The 17,294-nt window shown below is 42.0% G+C and overlaps 1 protein-coding gene across 1 annotated transcript in view; it reads right to left on the bottom strand.

The window, feature by feature from the left end:
- Window positions 1-377: 377 nt before the first annotated feature.
- CARD14 (caspase recruitment domain family member 14) overlaps window positions 378-17,294 on the bottom strand; it is a 122,378-nt gene continuing 105,461 nt past the window's right edge. Inside the window, exons 16-20 of the mRNA XM_082271736.1 lie at window positions 14,365-14,455; window positions 9,622-9,795; window positions 7,539-7,660; window positions 6,274-6,389; window positions 378-701 (exon numbers count right to left, since the gene is read on the bottom strand). Of these exons, the coding sequence (XP_082127862.1) occupies window positions 494-701; window positions 6,274-6,389; window positions 7,539-7,660; window positions 9,622-9,795; window positions 14,365-14,455 (711 nt within the window). The 3' untranslated portion in view covers window positions 378-493. The remainder of the gene's footprint in view (window positions 702-6,273; window positions 6,390-7,538; window positions 7,661-9,621; window positions 9,796-14,364; window positions 14,456-17,294) is intronic.

Genomic DNA, 17,294 nt, shown 5'->3' with positions numbered 1-17,294 from the left:
CGCCAGGAAGGTTAAAAGAGAAGTAAAGCGAATTCTTTTTTTTTTTTTTAGCTATGCTTCTCTTTTGGGTCATAGGAATACATTTACTAACCCAAAGTCATGCCCGCTATAGGTTGATGAGGCAGAGCCATGCCATGATCGAGAAGTTGAGTGGCAGAGCCAGCCACTCCTACACACTCCCCCAACTAGAACTCCAGCCAACCCCGGAGGAGCAGGGAGAGAGGAAGGAAATCCCTGAAGCTTACAGTTACTGACCACCAGTGGGAGCAGAGACAGAGAGCTGACCGATCAGTGGTCATGTGATCGGTCAGGCCTCAGTCTTAGAGCAGAGTGGGACAGCTGCAGCATCATAGGGATGAAAGACTTCACTTTTAAATTAGGCTATATCCTTATTGCAGAAATACTGATGACTGAACTCATTTCAAGTAAACAATTATTCTTCTAGTTTATAATGTGCAATTGTGAAAGTTGTGAAAGTGCTGGAAATTTAAGTTTAGCAAGGCTGATTCTCCAGCCAGACAATGCGCTTTTGTTCATCAGTGATGGCGCTCTTTACTCTGCAGAGCAGAGATTCGGAGTCATTCCAGCTGTCAGGATCCACAGTTCTATAAAGGCAAGGCAGGGCATCCAGCTCGGCTTCTTCCCTCTGGGCACACTCCAGTAACAGGTCCTCACACTTTCCCCACCACTGCCGAGTTTTTCTAAACAATGCAGAAAGATATGTAAGAATGTATTCACATCTACAGTATATATCTATATTTCAGTTCTTTATCCCTCTGAGAAAGCATGTTATAAATATTCCTAATAAATCCAATAAGGTATCTTTCCTTATAATCACTACCATGATCTTCGTCACCATCAGCTTAGAAAATTTTTAATTTTCTGTATCCTAACTCGTCATAGAAAGAGGTGTATTTTCTGTACATGGTTTTTCATGCATTGAAGCTGAACAATGGGGAAAGACTATTATCTATATATAATTCTCAATAGCCACAAAATATGTAAATCAACTTTGTGTGCACCAATATTGATATTACCATGTAAAGTAGCAGTGACATCATCACCATGCTGTTCATAGCATATGCTGAGAGCAGAGCTGTCGGAGGGACCCAGCAGGCACCACCCACTACAGGCTGCCTGCAGGAAGCTACAGGAGGGTGTAGATCTAAGACCAGTCACCCTGTACAAGGAGAGAAAGCAGCAGTGACTGGTCTTTATTGCAGGAAACTCATGCACAGAGGCAAAGTTTCTCACTGGATTACTGCACGGATCTGGAAGAAAGGAAGCACACCAAGATTCAAGCAAGAATACCTCTTCACCTCTGATTGACATTGGCATCATAGAAGACCTGTATTTATGGCCCCCCACACATATCACAGTAGTACCCATGGTAATGCATTCATCTCCTTTATATCCAAAAGCATGGTTTCATCCTTCTTCAAAAATCATCCAGGGTTATCATCTACTAGCTTATATGACAAAAAAATAAAAATCCTGGTGCCTGTGCAGTTCGAGGTTGTTCGCAATCGACACTGATCAGCTCCTTATGCTGCTTATAATTTTTTTTTTTTTAAATCTTTTTATTTTTTCAACAAGAAAAAAATAACATACAAACAACAGGTGCAAAAGGTTCACTAAGTAGCCTTACAACACATGGCCATCAACATGTAGAGCATGCAAAAGCACGGGGAGCCCACGCAGGGGCGAAATGACATTGGCATCAGAAAAATTCAACAGCACCGCAATAAATAACATGAGACAGAGAGTGCAGTACGGGCGGCATTTCAGCCAACTCACAGTCGGCGGCTAGGTAACCCCCGGGTCACCCCCACCAAGACAGGCAGCAAGCAGCGGGACGGAAGAGTCCGCTAACCATCTGGCCCAAACTCTGTCGTGCTTCTTGGGGCACCTCCTATGAAAGTACGTGTCTCTGTACAGCGGTATCACCGAATCCACCAGCGCCCTCCACCGCTGAAGCGGGGGGGGGGGGGCGCTGTCTCCAGTGAAGCACTATATTCTTCCTGGCGAAGAAAAGAAGGAGACCCATGAGAGTGCGGTCCACCACCCTAGGCAATAGGTCATCTAGGAGGCCCAATAGAGCTATTTTGGGTGAGGGATCAATTGAAACCTGCAAAACACTGTTCGCAGCGGCGAATACCCGCGACCAATAATCTGACAGGTCCGGGCAGGTCCAGAAAGATATGAATAAAGTCCCCGGGAGTGCGGCCACACCGCCAGCACTCCGGGGAGTGGGAACCATGTATCTTATGTAGGCGATGGGGGGGTGAGGTAGGCCCGGTGAGCAATCTTGTACTGTACCATACGATCTCTGAGAGAGACCAGGATCTTAAAGGGGGAGTCCCACACCTGCCGCCAGTCATCCTCGTCCAAGTCCGGGACATCCCGAGTCCACCGATTCCGGAGACCCGAGAGCTCCGGGGAGAACACCCGAAGGAGATGGGCATGCAGGACAGAGGCGGCACGAGCGGAGCAGTCAAAACAGAGAACCCGCTCCAGATCCGACTGCACCACCCCCACCCCCCTCCGTGGGAACTGGGCCCTGAAGGCATGGGACAACTGTAGATAACGGAATAAGTGAGACGGGGGCACACCATGGGAATCTAGGAGTTGATCAAATGTAGGGAGGGAGAGGTCCGAGGACAGATCGGAGATCTTTTTTATGCCAAATTTGGTCCAGGCTGCTGGGTCAGGGAGGGAGTACAGATGGGGTAGGGTAGGATTAATCCACAGCGGCGCATTAGGGGAGACCGCGGTGCTCGGGTATGCCTCTAACGCCAGGCCCTGAGCGTCGTTCGCATGGAAGAAGTCAGGGGATACGGAGCCTTGGGGCCCTGGAATAACAGATGTGACAACGCTTCCACAGACCCCAACACCGCAGCCTCCGTCACCACTGCGGAATTGGAAGCGTCAGGAGACAACCACCATACCGCTGAGACCAACTGGGAGGCCAAGAAATACTTATGACAGTCCGGGAAGGCCAAGCCCCCCTGGGACTGAGGTCTCATCAGCGTGGAAAATTTGTATCGGGGGGCGGGAAACCCACAAAAAGGAAGAGAAGATTTTGTTCAAATTGGTGAAAAAAGATTTGGGGATCCATTGGGGTGAGTGGCGAAAGAGGTAAGTCAATTTAGGGAGGATCTTCATTTTTACCAGATTTACACGACCCAATAAGGAGAGGGGAAGGTTCTCCCATGCCTTCAGCCTGGCCCGAATATCCCTCACCACCGGGTCTAGTCTAGGTTAAGGGACATGAACTCAGTGGGATCTTTGGAAACCCTCACCCCCAGATACATAAAGCTGTCAACCCACTGCAGTGAGAGATATGACGGGGCATCGCTCCTGGCCGCCCCATCGATCGCGTTCACGTACAGTGCCACCCTCTCCTCCAGCCACGCCACCCAAAGCCCCTGAACCTCCAACGAAGTCCGGATTGCCTCGGCCAGTGGCTCCATGGCGATGGCCCTTATGCTGCTTATAATTACCACAAAGTTACAATGGACAGTCTGATCACTAGGGGATAGGAGATTGAAGGAATAATTCCTTCTGTCTGCAGCAGACTTATGACCATCTCAGCCTAGGAAAAGTCTCTTACTTAAAGCTCAAGGACAGCTTTTAAATGAGAAGAGTGCAGATTTTGTAAGTAATCTGAAGCTTTTAAAGTTGAACTTTAGGAATTCATCCACTTTGTAAAATCTGCTGGTTTCTTATGGATATAGTCCAACAAAGTGCATGTCACCTCATGGACTTATCTCTGTTATGTACATGTCATAGTTTTACAACTATCACTACACTCTCAGAGCTCTAAACGGAGATATTCTGTCTTCTCATGCACAGCGTCTCTGCTACCACCCCCCCTCCCCTCTGCTGTGAATGAGTTCACATAGAATACTTAGTTATGGGGGAGGAGATAGGCAGGGGCTGCCACAGCGGCTGCATGCAACTCTGCAGTTGCTGGAGCAAAGACCAAAAGGTCCAGTGTCGGAGCACCAGAAGTAGAAAACGAATCTATGGTGGAAAGCTATGAGAGTGCCATCATCCCAGTAGATACAGAAACAAAAGTGACCCTCCACATTGCAGGACTATTAGAGGCACCACGGAGAAAAAAACAGAAAGGCATAGTGTATAAAAGAGTATACATTTTATTAATACATTAGCATATCACTAAAACATAGAAAGAAAAATGGCTATAGGTAAAAATACCACCAAACGGGTTAACTAGAAATAATTATCCTGCCTCAGCAACACATTTCCTTGTCCCCCTTCACTTTCCCATTTCTCCCCCTCCAGGTCTTCGTGGTTGTGTTTTGTTGTGTCTTGTTTTTATTTTTTGCTTCTCATTTTTATTTTTCATATTTTATATATATATATTTTTTTGGCTTGTCATGAATATATGATTGGAGAAGTATGTTTGATGTATATGCGTATGTACATTTTTGTTTACTGCCTTTGCCATGCCATTATGATGTCTCTGCTGGCCACTTGTTTCTTTCCGATATGCTCTTGTTCTTTGATAGCTGACAATTTTGGCCAGGGCTTTCTGTCTTCTCCATGGCGCCGCCCGATGCACGTAGGCTGCTCCTGCCCCTCGCTTCCTTAGGGTGTGTTGTTGGCGGGGCGGCCGTATGCTAGGCCTGTGAGCTATTTCCGTGGTCTGGCAGCCCTGATGTCTTTGGGATTGGGGATGATTGTGTTTTGACTTCTGATGCCCATGCTTCCATCTCCCTGGCTCTTCGCTTCTGGCCAATCATGTGTGGCAGTGGGCCGATGACGCAACGTGACGTCATGCCCCCGCTGAGCAGGGCTGCGTGGTGCGTCCTTGACCCAGGGGGCTCATTCGCAGCCCTCCCACCTCTCTCCCTCTTGCCATCATTGGCTGCCTCTATTGTATTCTTTTTAATCGAACCTGCCATTGGCTCTTACTGAATCCACCACCTAATTAATCAGCCTTAGTGCCTTTGGGCAGCCGAGCTGCATGCATCTGTCTTGCTGATCTTGGTATGTAAACAAACCTCTTAGATGCTATACTCCCTTTTGGATCTCCTTTTGAGGAATTGCCATTTGTGGCAATGTAGACTGATCCCTATTCTGGTGTTATTGCCACTAGTGGCAGATTTTGGATATATAGGTCTGTATATCAGCTGGATACCTATACCTGGTTGCAGCGTATTAACTATACCCATTGATCTCTGTTCAACTTTTACTCTTTTGAGAATAAATATCAGTATCAAGTAAGTTTACATTCATATTGATATTTTGGCTTTATATTCACTTTAACCTAACTCTCAGCTGTAATCCTATATGTAGGTTTTATATATATATATATATATATATATATACATACATACACACACATACACACACACACATTTTTTTTTTGTTCTATCCAGCTGTCATATGCAGTACGTCAGGGTTTCTATTGGTGGGGTTTGGCTGCGCTTTACTGCCCCCAGTGGTCACTTTGGGTTTTTGACAGACCTCTCTTCCCCTTTTCGGCTACAATCCAGAGTTTGAGCATATATAGACGGCAATATGTTTTGATTCTTTTATATTTTGATGATTCTCACCTTATTGGGCTTTTGGAGCATCCTGGCTGGCTTGGTTAGTATGGAATTAGGTGAACAGGCATATTACCATGGACACTGTAATTGTAGCTATAACTGTATATTTTGGGTTTATTATGTGGTCTTTGTATTTTAGAAATTCTATGCATACAACATATGAACATCCCTGAAGAAGAGTGTAAAACTGAAAATCTCGAAAGGCGTTGGATGCCTCATCTCTTCATACATTATATCTAGTTGACCTGTTTGGTGGTATTTCTACCTATAGCCCATTTTTCTTTCTATGTTTTAGTGATTTATTCTAATGTATTAATAAAATGTATACTTTTTAATATACTGCGCCTTTATATATACCTTTATATACTGTGCCTTTAGTTTAGTTTTCGTCCATGGTGCCTATAATAGTCTCGCATTGTGGAGGGTCACTTTTGTTTTAGCACCACAAGTATAGTGAAAGCTATAATCCTAGTGCTCAGTAAATGCCAATTATAAATCTAAGAGATGAGCCCAGTTTGCTCAACTTAAACCCTAGTAACCCAGAACACTTTCCAAATTGGCTGAATTTCAGGAGTTCAGCTTTAATTTCTGGGTCAGTGTTAAAAGTAAATTGAATTATGTGCAGTTTCTTTAAGTTTACTGACTAATATCTTGTTTACAGCTTGTATAATTGTAAGTATTAAATGTCACTTACTTAAGTTTTTTGGTACTCTTCTCAGTCAATGGGATGTGCAAAATAATGGGATAGATACCCACACGAATCAAAGCAGAGAGACAGGATAGCCCAAGTTCTAGAAGGCAGTGTGCATTCTGTAGTATAATAAAGGGGATAGAAATGTTAGGTTAGCTTATTATATTCTGATTCCCTAAAACACATATTCCCAAACTACGTCCCTTCAGTTGTTCAGAAACTACAATTCCCATCATGCCTAGTCATGTATGTGAATGTCAGAGTTTTACAATGCCTCATGGGACATGTAGTTCTGCAACAGCTGCAGGGCCGTAGTTTGGGAATCCCTGGTCTAAGACAAACTCAACACAGACTTTATATCTTGGCTTTCTTGCATCCGTCACAATTTTTTCTGGATTGCACATAGTTCCCCACCAAAATATTATGTTCCCCATTGTAGCAGTTATGGAGCCTAAGAAGGGTTTTCTACTACTGTGATCTACAGTATTATGAACAAAGTGTGGATCCAGGGTAAGAGTTCCATGTAATGCCCATGGGCAATAAATTTAGCTGGAATCATAAAGTTGAACTCCAGGCATGTTTTTAGGTCAATGCATGAGATAAATGGCGTGTCTATAAAAACTATGTACTGTATTACCTGCAGGTTGCCTTTGTCAAGTTGCAGGGAAAGTCCATTAACCGCCTGCAAGTTGCAGGGAAAGTCCATTAACCGCCTGCTCCCTATTTCGTTATTCACATTCCTGATGTCTTAAAGATAAGAGCTCCCTACATAGGACTTTAGATCTATTCAGCCTATGGACAAGCAATTGACTCTTTAGGAGGTTGAGCCTTGCTTGTATGTAGGCTGAGTATATAGTGGTTGATATTCCCAGCCAACTATCCTTTTCAGGGAGGCTGTGCCCATCCATATAATTTCATAGGTTCTAGGTCTGTTGGTGGGACCTTCACCAGTGTCATAAGTAGATCACATTTATATGATAAAGTGATCTACCCCCCGTCCTGACATCAGTTAAACATTGTCATGTGAACAGCACAATTTAATGGAATGATTACCAATAAGGTAAACTATGACATTATTGGACACATTTCTATAGAAAACAGGGGATTTAATGTAGGCTTTGAGCTTTAATGGGATGATGGAGTTCAGCCTGGATTACCCAAGAAATAGGACACATCATTGGGTCATTTAAAACCCAGCTACATCTATTCAAAAACAAATTAAACTATAATTTATATTGGAAACCTTTTAAAACCTTCTGAATTCTTACCTGTTGGGCTACAGATTCCACATTCTGTCTAGTATACCAGCAGCGTATGCCTTCTCCCTCCTTTTCCCCAATTATGTCTCCACGTTGATTTCTTGCTGCATATTCAGCATCCGTCAAGCATTCTAGAAAGGATGGCTTCAGTAAGAATACATATCAAAATACACATGCAAAGCAGCAGTGGTATAAAAAGGTGAGGTGGTGAGAGCAGGCCCCCTAGGTGTCATCAATAAGAGTGTGCATGTATGGGCATCACTAAGCTCATTCCCCATTGGAGTGCAGGTTGTCCTGAACAGATTGACCTCCCACCTGATGGTGCCCGAGTAGTCCTAGTGGAAACATCACTCAGTAGAACCAGAGAGCATGAATCGTCCCTTCAGGAAAGCAAACACCGACACCAATGATGCAGCACCTATTGACCACCAATGCTGGTTCAGTCTTACTCTGACTAATCACCAAGGGCCATTCTACCATCCACTGACCACCAATTAAAGGATGTATTATTTTTTCACTGACCATCAATGTAAGGCACAGGTGTCAAACACAAGGCCCGCGGGCTGAATGCGGCACCCCAGGCCTTTTCATGTGGCCCTCGCACCTCTCTTGCAGCTGCGGCATCCCCCCTTGTCTCTGCCCCCACCTTGTCTCTGTAGTCAGCAGCAAAGAGGACAGAACTCTTTTGCCAGATCCTGCTATCTTCGGTGCAGCTGCGGAAAGGGTCGTCTTTGCCCACCCCCCTCTAAGCATAGAGAAGGACGGAACCACCTTGCCTCTCCCTCCCCTGATCTCAGCATTTAGCAGACTCAGGATGCTGACTCCAGCCTTCCTCTGGTTCTCCTCCAGACCCTGCACTTCTTCCCAGATCCACCCGCATCATCTTTTAGGCAGCACCAGAAGGTAAGGGGTGCATTGTGATGTAAGGAAGGGTAGGTTGACTCTTGACTTCTGATGGTGCGGGGGGCTCTTGACACCTCATGTAAGGGTGTAAGGGGGCGTGGAGTGCTCTGGACATCAAATCCTACAGATATAACCGGCCCTTTGAGGGCAACCATAATGCTGATGTGGCCCGCGATGAACACCCCTGTTGAAAGGGATCATGCTTTCCACTGACCATTAATGCAAGGAGGAATTCTTCCACTGGCCACTAATGCGAGAAATATTATTTCTTCCACTAACCACCAATGTAAGGGGCATTCTTCCCACTGACCATATTATAAGGGGCATTCTTCTTTATACTGACCACCAGTGTAAGGGGGCAATTTTCCTACTGACCACAATATAAGAGGCATTCTTCTTTATACTGACCACCAATGTAAGGGGAAATTCTTCCTACTTAGCACAATATAAGGGAGATTCTTCTTTTTTACTGACAACTAATGTAGGGGGGTATGGTTCCCACTGACCAGCAATGTAAGGGGGCATTCTTCCCACTGACCACCAATATAAGGGGCATTCTAATTTTTACTGACCATCAATGTAAGGGGGCATCCTTCTGCCTGAAGGAAATCGAGGCTGCTATTACACCATCCATTCTCTAATGATCACCAATCTAAGATGAAACTTTACTACTGACCACCAACAAGGGGATGCTTCTCCACTAACCACCAATGTAAGGGGGCTGTGCTCCACTGATCTCCAATGCAAGGCTGCACTCCACCCCTGAATACCAATATAAGGGTCAATTCTACATTTAACAACATTGTAAGGGGCGCTACTGACTACTGATGTAACATATATATACATACTCTGACTACAAAGGTGCATTTGCAGTGACCATCACTGTGAAGGTGCTTCAATTGCTGGCCATGTCCTTTTCACTGATCACCATTGTTCATGGGGCTCTTATTAGGGTGCTGTCCAATGACTATCAGTGTAAAAGTAATTAAAATGGGAGAAATGTGTAATGAAATCCACAACAGAGCACCTGTAGGTAATAATGGAAATCATTTTGTTGTATAGAGGAGTCCCATACATGAGGTACACCACTGCAGTGACATTCTAGGTCCATTTGGTTTCAGAATTGTAAGGTGAAATAAGGACATCATTCAGATTACAGTATACATTGCTGAAAGAATGTTGAATATACCTGTGTCACATTTCATGTAGTCTTTATTTGCACATAGTTTCTCACTCAGAATTCTTCTTAGCAGAGAAGGGACCAGGAGGACTGGGCGCAGGACTGTAATCTTATAGTGAGTGACCAGTGTGTATGGCATCAATGTCAAGCATCCTCGGCCTGTAGGGTAGGTAGCAGTAGGATCTACAAAGCAGTAATAAAATAAGCAATACTATAAATAAAATAATCTATTAACAAATACAACACAACTGAAGTGCACAAAATTAGGAGAAAAAAGATGCATTTGTACCAAAAATACACTTTTGTAAAGTCTCCAGAAGGGCATGTTTAATGTTGGTAATAAGCCAAGAAACTTCAAACCCCTCTATATATTTCTACCACAGATGAAAAAGAGTTATCGATAAATAATACAAATAATAAAATAAAATAAAAAATATCATATGTATTTAGAATTTAGAAAAGCCATCAGAGGGCTCATGCACACTGCATCTCAATGAAGCGGCTCCAACAGGTTTTTGAGCTTTTTTGAACTCTCATTTTCTATGCCTGGAATCTCCTCTCCATGTTAGGCAATGTGTCTGTACACACTATGGCTTTTTTAGGAGTTTACAGGCAGAAAAAAAACCCTACCAAACTCGCGCTTTTGAGAGGAGCTTTCAAGAAGAAAAGATAGAAAAAACAAATTTGTGAGGATTCATGTGTTGGAAAACCAAACCACACTGAGTCCTCACAAGGACAAATGACTGGACTTTCTAAGGCACATCATAGAATGAATCAAGATGACTCATATGTTAAAAAATATGTAATTTTATTAATTGGATACAAAAAAAAACTAAAAAATGAGGGCAAAAGACACATATATTGTCCTCATTGAGAAATACAAGACGTGTAACAATCAACATGAATTGTCTAAAATCAAATAGCCTAAGACAATTTTACCCAAATAATCCTGACAGGTAAATGGGAAAATTGTGTAGGTTATAATGCATTCATAATGCGTTCACAATATTTAAGTACATATCAGGATTATTTGGGTAAAAATTGTCTTAGGCTATTTGATTTTAGACAATTCATGTTGATTGTTACACGTCTTGTATTTCTCAATGAGGACAATATATGTGTCTTTTGCCCTCATTTTTTAGTTTTTTTGTATCCAATTATTAAAATTACATATTTTTTAACATATGAGTCATCTTGATTCATTCTATGATGTGCCTTAGAAAGTCCAGTCATTTGTCCTTGTGAGGACTCAGTGTGGTTTGGTTTTCCAACACATGAATCCTCACAAATTCGTTTTTTCTTTCTAATTTTGGATGATGGCACTAGTTGGGTAGTTCAATTTCTTTAATTTTCAAGAAGAAAAGATGTCTAAGTGCCCAAAAACACACGGAAAAGCGCAAAAAAAGCTCCAAAGCGCACAAAAAATAGGAAAAATTAGCCGAGGGAAGGGTTTGTGAAAAAAGTTTATGCTCAAAGAAGCTCAATAAAGATTTGTAAAAGAGCACAAAAAAGCACAAGATTTTCCAAGCTTTTAGACAGAGAAATAAAAACTCAAATACCTGTAAAAGCAGCTTTCTTTTTAGCTGCAGTGTGCATGAGCCATTCATGTCTTTATTTGGTTCTATATTTTTTACTTTCAATAATTTTTTATTGAGAATTTGAAACAAAATAACAGAAGGAAAGTGGAAAGTGTACAGTTAATGAACATTTCACATTGTACATTGGATTTGCATTTACAGAACTTGAACAGGTAACGTGCTGATTAGTTTCAAAAGATTCGTTTACATACAGTGTAATAGGAACTACCGGACATGGTGGAGTATAGGGAGTAAGAATTGGAACATAGGGGTGCAGGTGCAAGTGGCATGGTATGGTTAGGGTTTCATCAGATGGGTGGCGTATAATAGTTGCTGTGCGTCCAAATGTGCCATATTTGGTTCTATATTTTTTAACTATTACTTTGTCTACATATTTTTTCATTTTGATTTTGCCCTTTATATTTGTTGGGTGTAATTATTTAACTATATGGGGTATATTTATAAAACAGGGAATATGACATTTCACTCACTGTATTTGCATTTTTTGCACACATGTATAAAAAAATATTTTAGGCATGAAAATTACATAAAACCCCCAAACATTATATATTTTCTGAAAGCAAACACCCTAGAGAATAAAATAGAGGTAGTTCCAATTTTTTATTGTACACGATATTACTGCAAAATTTCAGTAAATAACACACCAAGGTGAAATTTAGGGCAAACAAACATACCCTTATTTTTGGTAAAATTTTAAAAGATGGGGTTGCACCGAGCAAATAGATACCCAACATGTCTAAACTTTGTGTGCGCCCGTGAAATGTTGACAAATTTCAGTACCCTGTATTTTCTATAGGAAATGCTTCAAAAGCCCCCTATAGATATCAGTTTAGTGTTACGGAGGAGATGTGGTGCTAGATTTATTGCTCCCACTCCTGCGTGTGTGGCGATATGTAACATGTGTATCGCACTTGATGTTTTCTTGCATAGGCGCCACTGATGCATGTATTTACGTTCATATGTGCGTATATGTGGGGGTGGGGGCCTCATAATTTTTTTGCAGGGAGATTTTTTATGCTTGGGTTTAACTATTTTTTTTTTGCTTAACTGGAGGGTTACAGGGGGAAAGGAAGGCAGAAGTAAAAGTCTGGGATACACATGGGTCTGAGAAGAGCCGATCCCAATCCAGGGCACAGGCCTAAGTCCTGAGTCCTTCAGAGCTCGAGTGGCTTCAGAACTGTACAGTTCTGAAGCCAACCAGCAGCCAAATTTTTACAGGCAGCGGTTGTCCTCCCTGGACATTTTTAGAAAGGGTAAAAATTGGTTGATTTTTACAAACTGTCCATAAATTTACAGGTAGTTAGCAACTACCTGGCACTCCTGAGGTTAATCAACTATGAACTGTATGCACTATTTTCTTTGCAGGTCAGTCTGTACAGTTTACTGAATTATAGTGCTTTATATCATTTAACCACTTGCTGACTGCCGCAAGTACATATACTGTGGCGGTCAGCCCCTCCTGGGCAAAGCGACGTATCGATACGTCGATTGCCCACGAGCCTCTAGGGGGCGCGCGGTCCCGCCCCCGCTCGTTCCCTGACATACCTGCGCGAGTGACCGGTGGCTACGATGTCCGCCGGTCACTCGCGATCTCTCGCTGGAGAGGGAGAAAGGCAGACGACTGATGTAAACAAAGCCGCCTGTCATTCTCCCTGGTGTAACTGCAGAGATCATACGATCCTGCTATGTAGGATCATAGGTCTCTGTGGTTACATCACAAGCCACGCCCCTTGACAGTTAGAATCACGCCCCTAGGGACACACTTAACCCCTTGAGCACTAATAAAGTTAACCCCTTCGCTGCCAGTGTCATTTTTACAGTAACAGTGCATATTTATAGCACTGATTACTGTAGTAATGTCACTGGTACCCCCAAAAGTGTCAAAAATGTCAGTCAGGGGTCCGATCTGTCCGCCGCAATGTCACAGTCCCGCAAAAAAAAAACGCAGATCGCCGCCATTACTAGTTAAAAAAACACAATAAAAATGACATAAATCTTTCCCGTAGTTAGTAAACGCAATAACTTTTGCGCAAACCAATCAAAATACGCTTATTGCAATTTTTTTTACCAAAAATATGTACCAGAATTCAAATTGGCCTAAAATGTTAAAAAATTTTGATTTTTACATTTTTTTTGAGAATTTCATATAAAAAAATGTGAAAAATATTGTTATTTTTTCAAAATTGTAGTTATTTTTTTGTCTATAGCGCAAAAAGTAAAAATCATACAGGTGATCAAATACCACCAAAAGAAAGCTCTGTTTGTGGGAAAAAAAGGACATCAATTTCATTTGGGTACAGCGTCGCACCACTGCGCAATTGTCCGTTAAAGTCACGCAGTGCCGAATCGCAAAATAGGCCCTGGTCTTTGAGCAGCCAAATCCTCCGGGGCTTAAGTGGTTAAAGAGTTCATTCTACCCACAGGGGTCATTTTAGTTATGTGTACAAACTGGGACGATCCATGTAAATTGTAAAACCTTTTTAGCTGCTTATATTCAAACTTATTGCTAACTAAGAAATAGTACACTATTGTGTGTTCCAGCTCTCGTTAGATTTTCCATAATGTCAAATAAAATAACGAGTGCACTTTCAGTGCCTACTCTTTAATAATTCAAAGGAAAACAGTAATTTGTGAGGACCTCCAGCCTGAAAGCAGTGAGTTTACTTCTTCTCTTCCTGCAGCAGCTGCTTCTAACCCCCATTAAAAGGAGTTAAAAAAGGAGTAAATTATTCTATTGAAGTCTTCAGCTCCCTCTGTTGGCCAGAAGCAGTAGCTGCAGGAAAGACGAAGGGCAGTTTCCAGGTTGGAGATTGTAATGTTTGAACCTTATCAACAAAAAAGATATTCCTGCAACTCATTTTTTTTAAGCAGACTGTATGGATAAATGTGAATAAATGAGTGTTGAAAGTACATTCATTCTTCAAACAGCAAACAGTAAAAGTTAGAGTCCCTCAAAATAACAATAGGAGTATGAAATCCTAAGAACTCAAGTAAGGAAATTTCATCAGTAGAGTCCCCAAGAGATTTAAGAACCCACCAACCTAACTTTCCAGCATCTATCGAAAACTGTGATATATGTTTTGGGTGGTGTGACCCTTTAATCACATATACAATACAGAAAAAGGGCAAAGAAATGATATATTGTAATATTTACCTTCATGACAGCAAATGCCACAGTCCTGAGACATCCAGAGCAAATGGGAGCTACATCGGTCTGTGCTGACTATACGAACTTCTATTCTTGGCTGTTAAAGAAAAATTGGAACTGTAAAGTGGCAGCCTTAGAGTAGATAGGGCAGGTAAAAACTTCATCTCATGTTCTATAAAACAACTTGGTTAGTGATCGAATATGCAAGAGTTTAATGTGCTTCATTCATATGTTTAGTAATCATCATAAAGCTGATTGTACAATCTCCTTTAAATCTAATAACACGTATATAAACCAATAGCTTGCTTTATTGGATACAAATTGACTGTATAGAATAGATGGGTTCTTATATTACATAATTTTGGTAAATCCAAAGTTGATTGTACAAAGATTGTATGGTAGGATTAGAATATGTATGGTGACCCTAATAGTGATCGTGGTTCTTTCCAAATGTAGATTTATGTGTATTCATGTTCTGAAGGTACTGGGCTATGTTCCACAGGTTAATCTGCTGTTGGTGCTAAAACCCAATTAGAGATGGGCTAAACACCCCCCCCCCCCCCAGGTAGGCCCAGCTGAGGATGCGGAGACCCTGGCATGTGCAGAGTACAAGCAGCAGACGAAAGGATATCCAGGAGACAAGCCAAGGTCAAAGCAGGTAGCAAACAAACACAGATGGTAAACGAAGCCAGGGTCAGTACACGGTTCATCAGACACAGTAGCCAAGGAGTATGCAAATGGGAGCATATGGCACTTTTCCACTGCAAGTACCGGTTCGTACCAGCTCGGCTCTACTCGGCCCTGCTTTTCCACTGCTGGTACCGCATGGTACGGTGTTGGAACGGTTTGGTACGGTACTGTATAGGTTTTCTTTTCCACTAAAGTAGTACTAAAGTTAAGTGGGTGGGATAACAACGGGGTGGGTGGGATTATCTGACCAATCAGTGGCTAGTAGTGACTGCATGCAAAGGATTGTGGGATATGGTACCAGTTTGGTACCTGTTGGAACCACAATCGAGTAGGTACTGTTTTTTCAGAGCCGTACCGTACCGTACCGTTCGGTTCCATGCAGTGGAAAAGCAAACCTATACCGTACCGTACCGAACCGTTCCGACACTATACCATGCGGTACCAGCAGTGGAAAAGCACAAAAGCGTACCGAACCGGTACGGTTCCATGCAGTGGAAAAGCGCCATTAGAGAACTGTAAAGTTGCTCAGGCAATGAGGGTTACACTGAGCATGTCTTATACAGACAAGCCAACTAGGAGGCGGGCTAGGAAGTGATGGAAGGGACAGGAAATAGCAGACGACGTCCCTAGGTGAGCACAGCCAAACCACACATGTGAAAGGAAGCAAGGTTGAAACACTGCAGCAAGTAGGTAAGAGTATACAAGCAAAAACTGCAGGCTAACTCGTGACACATTAAAAGTGCACTGATGCACTTCAATATACATTACACAATATATAGTACATTATTAAGGGGCATAGATATCACAGTGTATCGGAAAATTATAAGACCCATCCACACTTCAATTTTTGGGTGTGGAGAGGATACTTCCATCATGGAGGCCCCTAACTGCAAGCGCGTGACCTACGTAGAGCTATGTAGTAAAACTGCGGAGGGCTGGCCTTAAGAGGTTGAAGAATTTGCTTGGCAATTTTATTAGGTGGTAGGTTACCAGGCCTTTTTCAACCTTTCCTAGTTGCTCAGGCTTTGGACTAGCATGCAGTATGTGATAACCTGTGCATAGCCAATTTGTACACATATACTAGGATCAATGTATACAAGTGCCAATTCACCTACCAGCATGCCTTTCTAATCATGCAAACTCTTTGCAGCAACTGTGATACAGTCACTTTAAACGTTTTTTACATTGAACTAACGTAAAGCAGTATTAAATCCAAAAACAAAAATGTAATATATTATAGCTTACCAATTCTTAGATTTGGTGGCTGTATTGGTTTTTCTAGGGTTGCACCGATACAAGTCCATACTATAGCATACCTATACCACATGCAATTTGGACAGGAATCACACCGCATTCCTGTTCAAATCGCATGATATTCTTTGCAGCGCGATTTGAGCCTATTTATTTTGTATGGGCTTAAATTGCACTCGGTATCGGCAAGTACTTGACTGAAAGTGTTGGTACTCATACTCAACAGTAAAAAAAACTATATAGGTACAACCCTACTTTCTTTACTTTATTTTACCTGGTGATCCATTTAGTAAGTTTCAGTTAGACATTTGAGACAATATATTTACCACTGACAGGGGTGTATACAATGATAAACTTTTATTTATTTATGTAAAACCTTTATCCCAAAAGGAAAAAAAAAACTGTTTGCTGCAACTGCTTAAGCTGGGGTTTAGTTTTAATCTGTTAGTCAAGTCTATCTAAATCTGATTTAACACTACCTTCTCCCCAGACAGACAATGCTGCTGTCCAAAGGTGTCTCTCCATTGCTCCTCCATCCATAGTGGAGTCACCCTAAGACAGGAAGTTTGTTATTGGCCAGCTCACTGGTTAAAAATAAAGGAAAAAAAGCCAGATAAAAAGAAAACTAATACAGCCATCACAATGAAAAATTGGTAGGCTACAACTTTATAATCGTTTGTTTTGGGGTTTGATACTGCTTTAATCAAACCTCCCAACTTTCTGAGATGGAAATGAGGGACACCTATTAGCAAAAGTATGTAGGCATAAGACACACCCCCTGCCACGTCCCCTCAAAGAAGATACTGTACAATAAAATGATTAGTTAAACCCACAAGTGCTTTTTTACCTCTACTATAACTTTATACTGGCTTTTGGAGTTTACAAATGTGGCAATTTATTTAGCACTGGGAAACAGGTATTGATAGATAAATAGTCCATTTTATATACAACTATATAGATCAGGCCTAAATGAGGGACAAATGAGGAGGAAAGAG

This window comes from Pelophylax lessonae (assembly GCF_965119305.1).
Source record: "Pelophylax lessonae genome assembly, chromosome: 11".
Lineage (NCBI taxonomy): Eukaryota > Metazoa > Chordata > Amphibia > Anura > Ranidae > Pelophylax > Pelophylax lessonae.
Note: the sequence above shows the minus strand (reverse complement) of the source record. Positions and strands in the feature narration are given on the sequence as shown.